This window comes from Nannobrachium achirus, assembly GCF_963921795.1.
Source record: "Nannobrachium achirus genome assembly, chromosome: 15".
In the NCBI taxonomy this organism is placed as follows: Eukaryota; Metazoa; Chordata; class Actinopteri; order Myctophiformes; family Myctophidae; genus Nannobrachium; species Nannobrachium achirus.
In genome coordinates this window covers 34,478,258-34,490,104 of record NC_137822.1, presented here as the reverse complement: position 1 = coordinate 34,490,104, position 11,847 = coordinate 34,478,258, and the positions used below count along the sequence as shown (strand labels likewise).

The following is an 11,847-nucleotide window of genomic DNA, read 5'->3' as shown; positions in this document are numbered from 1 at the left end:
CCCCTCATCACCCACTAGACCTGCACAACAGGGGTGGACAAAGTACTCACATGTTTTACTTAGGGAAAAGTAACAATACCACAATGTGGAAGTGCTCTGTTAAAAGTAAAAGTCCGGAATTAGAAAATGTACTTGAGTAAAAAACATCCCTGCTCCTGAGTATCGTTCTACCCCTCGAAGGTAGCTTAATATCTGTTGAAATCTTTAAACTTCGTTAAAAGCCACATCTTTCTTTCTTTCTTTCAACACAGGCCCCATCCCACCAGAGGTGTTGAAAAATGTTCATATATTGTCAAATAGTGTCGCATCAGAACGCGTTGTGAGCTTGTAGTCATTTCTAGGTTATGTGTGATATCTGCCATGTGCAACTTCAAAGCCTAAAAGCCAAACAGAAATGTAATTGCCAACGACAAAAATAATTCAACTGTTAGTCGCAATTATTTGAGGGACAATTAATCGTCATGTAAAATGTCATTGTTGTCCTATAAGTGCGCAGGTGACCTCAAGTGCTTGTGCCAGAATCAGAGAACAGATCTCAGTCTAAAAGGGACTTCTATACCTGCAGAGATTTCATAGATATGGTCATTATTTATATTAAGTAATAAGTAAAGTTTTGAATAAATGTTCTTTTACTCCTTTACATTTGAGTCATGTGTAAAAGTAGGATACATAATTCTAATGATTTGGTTTGGCTACATTCTGCTTACCTACAGTATTTATTATTCATTGTACATTTAGTTTGTTTCATTCTCTCTGAGTGACTTCAGCCAGAGACTGGTATTTGCATTGGCTCTGTCACATGACTCTGTTTAACCAATCAAGCATAGCCAATCACCACACACACACACACACACACACACACACACACACACACACACACACACACACACACACACACACACACACACACACACACACACACACACACACTAGTTACTGTACATTATGTGCTGCCTTCTCTGTCTGCCTTAATTCATGTCATATTCTGGAGATTTAAAGTGACATGGTTTAGACCTGTAGATGAAAAAATATATATCATTTCTATCGGACAAGCACTTATAATATTATATTTTAGACATTTCAATTATGTTCTGATTAAACATTAAATCAGATTGCATGAACACAGTCCAGTACTTGAGTACTCTTTTAACTACTAAATCTTACTCAAGTAAATCTTTGTAGCAGGGGCTTTAGCCACCCCTGGTGAAGGCTTAGCACCCCCTAAGCCCCCCATCCCCCAAACCCAATTGTGATGAATAATATTTAAGGAATAAATAAATAAAATATATATGAATATGTGAAAGACAATTAAATTACTTCTATGTAAACCATACTATAAAACCATACTTGTTATGCTGGAAAGCATCTTCAGCCTCACAAAACCCCTAGCCGATAACCTACAGTCCTCAGATTTGGAGCAGGAAAGTGCCGATCTGGTCAGTTCAGTTATCCATACCCTAAGTGAGAAAATCTCCTTTGTCATATTAGTACTATTCATTATTGTTTGTTGTCAAAATTAATTAGCCCCCAGTCTAAAAAAGCCAGCTCCCCCATAGCCCCCTCAGTCACAATTCTCTGGAGCCGTTGCTGCTTTGTATAGGACTACTTTTACTTCTAGTCATTATTTGGGGCACTGTGTTTACAGAAAGAAAGAAAGAAAGAAAGAAAGAAAGAAAGAAAGAAAGAAAGAAAGGTGTGGCTTTAAAGAATTTAAGTTTACAGATTTCAACAGATAAGCTATCGAGGGGGATAAGCTATCAAAGGGACGAGAAAGATACTCAGCAGTAGGGATGTGATGGAGACAGACAGGTTAAGGGTCATCTGAAATGCTCTTTTCCTTAGTAATAATCATGCATTCATCCAGCAGTGACAGCGCGGCAGGAGAAGTGGAGGGGGTTTGCAAAGAGGAACAGAGAGACATGAGGGACTGTTAGTTACATTACATCAGCAGAACACCATTCATCTCCCCTCTGCCTCGATCTGTCAAAGCCTGATTTGTACTTGGCCGTGCAACGTCACCACTCACTCGCAGAATAGAGCCGATCTACAAGCTCACAACAGGCCATGTCTGTGACGCGCCGTGGGCTGTAGATCAGGTGGTGTTGCCTCAGACCACAGACACACAGATCCACAGGCTGTACCACGTCACGTGTTTCTCACACATGTGGAGAAAAGAAAATATGACCGCTATTTTTAGCAAGTGCAATAAGAAAACTGCTCATTTGAATGGCTTTACTTGAACACCACATACAGTATACACACACACACACACACACACACACACACACTCATATACTGTACAGTATATGGTCTAAAACAGGTGTCTTCAGCAGGGGGTCCCGGACCCCTAGGGGGTCTTCAGAGTTACTTACTACAGGGGGGCAGCCAAATCCTTGTGTGATCGATAATGTGAGGATAATTATTTTAAATTAACAACTTGAACCCTCGCATCCCTAGTCTGAGGAGAACTTTAGCCAAAAATAGCAGATCTACAAGCTCTCCACGCCGAGCTTGTAGATCGGCTATTTTCGGCAAATAGGTTTGGTGTAGAGGTTTTTTTTAAAAAGAGCAGACCAAGTACAGAATGAAAGGTCAAGTTTTTTAGTGGTTAATAATGTATGGAAAAAAGAAAAGATTAAAACGAATCCAACATAGACTGATGACAGTGCTGCTGTCAGACAAGTCTATGAATCTATCTATAAAATCAATGAAAATCTCCATCACACATTTATTCAATATGTAGAGGGGGTCCCTCCCTGCTATATCTTTCTCTAAGCTAAGGGGTCCTTGGCCTGAAAACGTTGAAGACCCCTGGTCTAAAAGAGAGAGATATAGTGATCAGCTGTTCAGAGCATCTCCATGGAGGATGCTGAGCACAGTGGTGCTGATGACAGCAGCTCCTCCCTCTCTCTCTCATCCTGCCTGGGAAATGAAACACTTGCATCTCTTTATTTCTTTATTTCCACACGGAATCGGAGCCATCTACTCACCACGGCTGGGGCACAACAAGGAATATGTCCTCCTGTTTCTCAAAGCATGGGTGAATTATCAGCCTCCTTATGCCTAGATATAAAACGTTATTTTGTTGTTTCTTTGCTCCCCGCCGGTCGGCGAGATCTCTAGTGATGCTAAAAACAGCTCACAGCATCCACCATTTTCTGGTCACGTGACCCGTGTTGTGACCAAATAAGGGCGATCCTGTGTCTACACGCAAAAGATATGTAAATATAAGGATAAGTCAGATACGTCACTTTCTAATCCGGAAGTACGCTGTTGTGCTCAGTAGAATCTATGAGTAGAATCCACAACATTATCCTTGTTTTAAGAAAACGACTGTTTGGTTTTTATTCACGATGCCATGGAAGCTGTACTACACTACCCACAATCCTAAGAGTTTTAACAGGAGGAATGGAAATGTTCACCCACCGCCGCACCGCACCTCTATTTATAACCATAAAGGCCCATTCCCACTGGGCCAGATAACAGATAAAAAAATCTCTTTCTCCAGATATTTTTCCATCTGTATCTACCATCCACTTTGAATGGAAAAATATCTGGAGAAAGAGATTTACCATTTTAGTTTTTCCCCTTTTTTCTAGGTAAAAAAAGATATTAACCAACAATTTGCAAAATCATTATTAAATAAATATACACAAAATCCATATAAAACATTTAGAGAAAATAGCAGATCTACAAGTTCATAACGCCACACCATGACAGCGACAGCAACACATTGTGAGCTTGCAAGCTATCTCCACTTTATTTTTGCAGATATGGCTTAGGTTATTATATTATTTCATAATACATTTGATTTGTGTACTTATAGCGTAGGTTCCTCCTCATAATGTTGCCTATATTTTGGGTCTCATGCTGAAAATGCTGGAAACCCTGCATTAGAAGGCAATAAGGCATACAATTAAAGCAACAACTTCACCCTACCAACATGCCGAATACATTATTTAGCCTACACAACAAACATAATTGTTATTTTATGACTTGATGCATTTTTTTAGAGATGAGGAGTGTCCAAAAGGGGTGAAAGTAAGTCCAGAGTAGCTTTTGTTGTTGTCACTTACCTAAGTCTGCCCTGTTGGACAAGAGACTTTCACACACACTGCTTGGTACAAAGGTCTTTATTTTCCACAGCAACTCAATCACCCTGCATGCATGGCCACACCTGATTCTGTAGCCTGCAGTCTTATCAATCTGTCATGAATGTAGCCTTCATAATATGTTGTTTAGTTGAGTGGTTCTCAACCTTGACTCCCCAATATTTAAACTGGGAACCCCCCACCCTGACAAGCACTAGGAATCTTATGAGTTGAGGCGTTAATTATTTAGTTTGACTTGGTTCCACAGATAGGTCTAAATATTGTGAAAATAGCCGATCTACAAGCTTGTAGACTGGATATTTTCAAAAACGTTTCCTCTTTCTTATATTATGACAATTTAGCCAATGTTTGTGTGTTTGTTGTTGAGGTATTTAAAGTGTCTTATTAGTCCTTAAATTGTCACTTTAACTGTCATATCTGGGACAGAACATGAACATAACACTTATATTTAGTGCAGGACTATCACCTTTTTGTGGAATTTTCATCGCATTACTTTTTGTGAGGTCAACTAATAATTGCATTGGAAAATACACAGGAAAATGATTACATAGTCCTAACGACTGCAAACCACAATGTTTCATTGTTGCTCACTCATAGAGACAAGACACGTCAAGTAACATTAATTTATTGTGAAGGGTTGGAAATCAAACATCTGTTCTGTGCTGCTCGGTTCTTGCATAAATATTACAGCATAAACTGGAAGAATGTTTAACTGTAAAATATGTATACTTTTCACTTCCTCTTCAGGAATACAGGAAAACAGGGCAGAGAGACGGGGTGGATCACATTCTGGAGCGTTGTATGTCTCACCAGTCTGACACTGATGTGCTGATAATAAACAGTAAGCTGTCACACAACACAAACTGGTAAAAGGTGCTTACTTCCTACAGTCCCTAACAGGAAGTGATTTATGAAAGAATGTATACAAATTGATGTAATTTCAGTTTGTTTTCCAGCATGTAGAAAGTGTACTTGTCTAGCATATTTCTGCTGTATTACCTTGCGGCAAAGTTTGCGCCATTTTCACTTCTTGCTGAAATTAAATATGCTCAGCTTTGACAGCTTCATACTATTCTAACTGTGAAGCTTTTTTTTCCCCAGAACAAGCCTCAGCCAACAATAAAGTAAGCAGGAAGTATTACGTTGAAAAACAACAACCTGTAAAACACTGTAACAGCCTACAAGCAGACATCGTTAGACGTCGCTACAAATCACTTATACGAGGTTGAAAGTGTTAAAGTTCTCTTTTAAGATGGCGTGTTTGACGTCTTTAAAGACAACTCGAATGTTCTCTGTGTCAGTAGCACAGGTATAGTGTTTGTAAAGTTCTTTGGAGTGTCCAAAGTGCTCGTCCTGGTACATTTTCAAGATGAACCTCTTTGCAGCATCAGCATCTCTCGGGGGCCCTATAAATGAACAGAATCAGACAATAATACATTTAATGTGTTTTCCATTAACAAATATGACATGTGTTCTTTTTGAGCTTGTCTGCAATCTTTTAAAATAAACATTGCATGGGGGTTCCTGGCTCAACATCTTTTCAGATGAGGGTCAGAGTAATAAAAAAAAGTTCATTGTGAAATAGAAATGTTTTATTTGAGAACCGCTAGGTGTGCCGTCATACTGATTTAAGCACGGCAAGGGAGCTTATTTTAACCAATCGGCTTACTTGGACGGAACAGTCGGTTGTATAAGTAAGCTACACACTGGGAAACCACTGAAGTAATGAACCAAATCAAATTAACAACTTACACCCTCTATACTTCTCTTCTGATGTTGGAGTTCAAGCGGTTAAAAATACTGTTTACACATACAAAGCATAGTGTGTGTTTTACCAGTAAATTCTGGAAAGTAGTCTGCCAAGTGGGACGTTGTGATTTTCTCTTCAAGCAAGTCGGTTTTGTTGAGGAAGAGAATGAAGGAGGTTTCCAGGAAGTATTGGCTGTTGACGATGACATTGAACATGGTTTTGCTCTCATCCATTCGATTCTGTTAAGAGAGAGTTGAAGAACTTACTAAACGTCTGTTTACACCCAAAGGAAAACCAATGGAAATAAGCTGTCACTTTATACTTTTGACAATGTGTACAAAGTAGACATTTTATACACTTGGGAAATGGGACATCCTGCACAATGAGTACTTTGTAATTTTTTAAACCAAGACGTTTGTACTTTTACTCGAGTAATTTGGAATTCAGGACTTTTACTTGTAACAGAGTACTTTTTCCACCACTGCTTGTGCTTACTTCGTTCTCACTCTCTCTGAGGACCTGGTCATACTCGCTGAGGGCCACCAGGAATATGATGGTGGTGACCTTCTCAAAGCAGTGGATCCACTTTCTTCTCTCACTGCGCTGACCACCCACATCCACCATCCTGCACCCATCAAAAAAAAAAAAAAAATGGATGAAACAGCATCACCTGTGTTGCGTACATCACATTCATTGTCCCCGGCTCAGCCATGCCCTTTTTGAGCAGGGCCTCAGCGCTAAGGCTTGACCGAGTGTGTATGTATGTATGCAGTATACTCATACACATTGTATGAGTAGCAACCAACATAGTGACCAAGTGGCGCTGTTGAGCAGCCTTGACATTAATGGACAACTAGCCTTACATTAAGACGCATTCTGCCGAGACTTTCGCATTGTGAATTGGGGCGACGGCAGAAAGCGTCTTACCGACTTGTCAGACAGGTCCGGAGTATGGTCTGCAAAACTGCTACTGCGGCTCAACACATGCACACATGCGAGACATATCTTCCGTACAAGTTCTGCAAGGTTTTTGCGACTTGTCCGGAAGCCTTGTTTAATGTATTAGTCCGTATTGTTAAATAAAATGAGTTTTTACCAAGTGTGTGTCTTTTCCAAATCTAGCATCTCTGGTTTGGTTAAAGATGGTTGCACTTATCACGTGACGTTCATCCATTCCCCCATTCGCTCATACAAGGACATGACGTATACGGAAGAATGCACAATAATGCTTCCAGCCACCAACAGGCGCTGTTGCAGCTAACGTTGTAGCAAACGAGGAAAAGCTGTACACTTGGTAAAAACTCATTTTATTTAACAATACGGACTAATACATTAAACAAGGCTTCCGGACAAGTCGCAAAAACCTTGCAGAACTTGTACGGAAGATATGTCTCGCATGTGTGCATGTGTAGAGCCGCAGTAGCAGTTTTGCAGACCATACTCCGGACCTGTCTGACAAGTCGGTAAGACGCTTTCTGCCGTCGCCCCAATTCACAATGCGAAAGTCTCGGCAGAATGCGTCTTAATGTAAGGCTAATGGACAACAGAAGAATTCATATAGTTTAACACTGCTCAGAGGCACCGCTCACTTCACACTCTATGTGGTTTTTTTTATAATTTGGAACAAACACAACTGGTATGTGAATAAAACTGATTGGAATAGAGAAGCCACTTACCGAAAGCGCACAACATCAAGGTCAAAGGGGTACTCTATGACGCCTGAGGTTTTCACCCTAACTCTTAAGACGTCTTCCACGGTGGGAAGGTAAAATGCGGATGTGATTCTGCCCATGTCACTTAAGAAGCTGAAACGGTAAGAACAAAAAGACCCGGTTTAATCCCTACTGATTCAAGGTAGGCACCCTGATTGGTACATGATGGGTATCCCTTAAGATACAGATAAGATAAGATAAGATGCAATTAACAAACTCACAACAGTGGCCTAGGCATTACTTCATTAAAGGGGAATGACATCAATAAATGTAACTTCTAAACTCCTCATCTAAATCTATAAGTGTTTAAATGTCATATCAGTACAGTGCTTAGAAAACAGCTGAATTACTATAATGACTACATAGTTTAATAACGTAATCCCTATTTACGTTAATTGCCAAAATTGCATGTCTATAAGCTCACAACATATCGCATCATGTTTGAAAATGGTGTCAGATGAACACTGGAGTTCATTGCGAATGGTTTTATGAATGGCTTACTATTTGGCTGAATCGGACAATTGGAATTCCCTTCTGCGCTCGTAACACGTTTGAATTCCCTGGTCGTTCCACACCTGACTAATTGCATCCACCTGCCACGGTTCCAAAGCGGTCAACTGTACCCAGTCCACCTGACTTAACTTCTCTGCATGCCTCTGAAATATATAAAATACTATAAGACAACATTCCACCCAGGGGCGTGACAAACAAAAGATAGTTCAGCTAATGTGTACACAATGTGTAAGGACCAGGATCACCCATTTCCCATCTATCTTCATATCACTGGTCCTCATTAATGCTCATTATAGTTGTGGACAGTTCAGAAATCTATCTACCAGTGACATCTTCTGTTGGCAGGTTTGGTCATTTCAAACAAGATTTGATGTGTTTTATTTAATTAATGCAAGAACAAGGGCTTCTATTTCAGCATGGTAACTTTACAGGAAGAGAAATAGTTTCTGAAATGTTTCTGAAATGTCCACAGCCCTCCGATGAGACAGAGAGTGAGAAGAAGAAATTGTGCCATCTTATAATGAGCATTACTATAGGACCAATTATATGAAGATAAGGTTGAAAATAGGTGAAATTCTTCTTTAAAGGAGTAGTTCACCCCCAAAATGATTTTTTTTCTATTGCATGGCCCTGGATGGGGACCCAAATGCATTTGGTTCAGAATCAATGGGGGTAAATTTAGGGTCAAGGGTCAAGTAAATTTACCCCCATTGATTCTCACCCAAATGCATTTGGGTCCCCATCCAGGCCCATGCACTTGGGTCCCCATTCAGAATCAATGGACAACGGGGGTAAATTTACTATAATACATTTTTGTCTCAGGAATGCGACAAATACAAAAGAATATTATTGAACTCAAGTCTCATGGCATGAGTAATCAATAGAAAAAATGTCATTTTGGGGGTGAACTACTCCTTTAAGCATGATATTGGAACACCAAATATCAATATTCCAATGTTAATGCAAAAATAGCAGGAATATCTTCCTGTAAAAATGTGAACTTAAGTAGCATGTTTATAACCAGACAATAACACGTCAACATTATATTTAAATCGGGTTCAGGGTCTTACAGTGTTCTCTTTGTCTGTGTAGTCGATGAGAAGTTCAATCATGGCATTTATTAATGCCTGAATGGCCTCGATGATGTTTTGGTGAACCATCTTAGTGAAGCCTGCCCTGTCAGCGTCAGTGTAGCCAGAGCCATGGAGGATCCTCATCTGTTTGATGAATGTGCTCTTCCCACTCTCACCAGTCCCTGCACGGGAAAATAAGACCAAGGATATCAAAGCCAACTATACAGAAATAAGACATCTGTGACATGCACTGAAAATTATCATAACATCCAAAAAAAATTGACATCCAATTCATTCTAGTAATTTAGCTGGCGTCAACAAAGGAAATCTACACTTCATATGCGAGTTGCGATCTGTCAAAGTGTAGTGGTAATCATTGTTTAATCAATTCAGGCAGACTCACCTAAAAGAAGCAACTTCATCTCTCGTTTCTCGGTATTTTTAGCGCGCTTCAGTTGTCCCTCTATTTCCATGTGTATTCTGTAGCTCTCTCTCTTTTTTCTGCGGCTCTCTTCGTCACCAGACATACAGCATAGATCCATTGCTGGACGAGGTCAAATCAGCACAACAGTGCTGCCAGATGACAGTGAAATGAATGAATGGATAGACAGACAGCCTTGGCTATGATGTTTTCTTCTGCCGGACCATGCAGCAGGACAGTCCTGTCCCAAACAGGAACAGGTGGATTGGCAGCTTTGAGCAGTCATCCTTCCTCATAGAACCCGTCCAGGTGCATTTCACATTCCTTTCTGAGTAGAACGGCATTGTGGCATTTTATCATTATGAGTAACATTAGTGAGGACCAATTATATGAAGACAGGTTGAGAAAGTGTTGATGTTGTCCTTTAACCTCAGTAAAACTATGCCTAAACCTGTACTTATTTCTAACCTTTCTAACCTACAAGAACCACCGACCGAGCGTGTTTCAAGGCGAGCATTCCGGTTACCCTGCCATTACAGCGTCTGGGGAGCAGTTGCGGGTTGAGTGTCTTGCCCGTGGACATCACATTGAGTTGGTGAAGCCAGGGCGCGAACCAGCGGCCTTCTGATAATCAGCCAATCTCTTTACAAACCTATGGGAAACTGAAGAATGTCACCTTCTGGAAAACCGGGACTATAAAGTTATGCACAGAAACATCCTCGAAATAGAGACGCCGCGGGCCATAGAGATCTAATTGGGAGATACTGAGAGGAGAGATATCAAAGGGTCCAAACACAGATGCAAGGAATAATAGGGGCAGTGTTTTCTGAATATTTCCCCCTCTTTTATTTTTGGGGTATTCTTTGCCTTTAAGAGACAGGAAACGTGCAGAGCAGGGCAGGAATTTCTGGGAGGCCATGAAGGCCATGGCCGTCGTTGCCCCTCTGTGTGGCCTTGTGCCCTCCAAAAAATGGCATGCCCTGAGGCCACAGTGGCCTTAATGCCCCAGCCCAGCTGACTGTACTACTTTCTCCTTTGTTGCTATCTTGTCAATATGTAAACACCAGTGTCTTTCTTGTCATGTAGACACCAGTGTCTTGTTGAGTCCTCATTTTTAAACCAATCCAGTATCTTTGATTTGTGCAGGGCTGAGCATCAGATTGTAAATACCCATTTATTTACACTGCTCAAAGAAATGAAGGGAACAAAATGTTCCCTTAATTCTTTGAGCTTTCTTTGAGCAGTGATGATAAAAACCGAATCAATAAATTGATTAAAAAGGCTGGCTCAGTGATTGGCCTCCCTCAGGATACTTTGGATATCACTAAAGCCAAGCGAATGAGGACCAAATTGAATACTATCCTTTCCTTCGAAGGCCATCCTCTCTATAAGGTATTTAATGACCTGCGTAGCAAGTTTAGCAACAGGTTTTTGATGCCTACAATATCTACTGAGCGAATGAAGAAATCCTTTGTTCCTGCTGCTGTTAGATTCCTTAACGTTAACGTACATCGCTAGCTTGGTTTTGGGAGGGTGTCATGTAATTTGTAAAGTCGGTTATTGTTATTTGTTGTGTATTTGTATGTTTGTTATATGTTGTCTTTGATTTTGTGTATTTGTATTCGCTCTGGTGGCAAAACGTGTTTCCCTTTGGGGACTAAGCAATAAACACATACCATACCATACCATACCATACAGTATATTATACTCAAATAAATTCAAATACATTTCTTTGAGCAGTATATTTCACAGCAGATATTCGACACATTAAATGTAATGCTTAAATTCAATTAATTATTTCAATGGACTAACATCTTGTTTTATGTGATGGCCTTCCTGCCCTGGAATTTGGCCTTTGTGCCCTAAAAAGAATTGACAACCCCAAAGGCCAAGTGGCCTTGCCCCTAAAATGATGAAATTCCATGTCTGGCGCAGAGAGTAGGGGGATGTCATTCCAGAAAATGGTCCGGTTGGCTGAAAATCAAATGTCAGCATTACATTAGGCCTATGGGAGCACTTGTAGGTTGGTGAATCAATAGGACCTGCCAGAACACCGCCTTCCATCATTTGATGCATATATATGGAGATAAAGAACCTATTCTTATCCCTGTCTATTTGCCGTGTATCAATTGTGGGAATCTCTTTTACAAAACATAATCAGCCATTCCACCAAATATACACCAACACAGATTTAGTGAAAGGTAGTGGCACTAGTGGCAACTGCACACACATCTCAGTTGATTGATTTTGAAGTCTTTGTTATACG

The 11,847-nt window shown here is 40.3% G+C and overlaps 1 protein-coding gene across 1 annotated transcript; it reads right to left on the bottom strand.

Annotated features, from left to right (window-relative positions):
- Positions 1-5,327: 5,327 nt before the first annotated feature.
- LOC308299795 (guanine nucleotide-binding protein subunit alpha-14-like) lies at positions 5,328-9,633 on the bottom strand (the record flags this gene model as incomplete). The annotated part of the gene is made up of 7 exons (XM_080743581.1): positions 5,328-5,518; positions 5,948-6,101; positions 6,358-6,487; positions 7,539-7,667; positions 8,076-8,230; positions 9,158-9,342; positions 9,564-9,633. The coding sequence occupies 7 exons, from the start codon at positions 9,631-9,633 to the stop codon at positions 5,328-5,330; spliced, it is 1,014 nt and encodes a 337-aa protein (XP_080599707.1).
- Between the last annotated feature and the right edge of the window lie 2,214 nt (positions 9,634-11,847).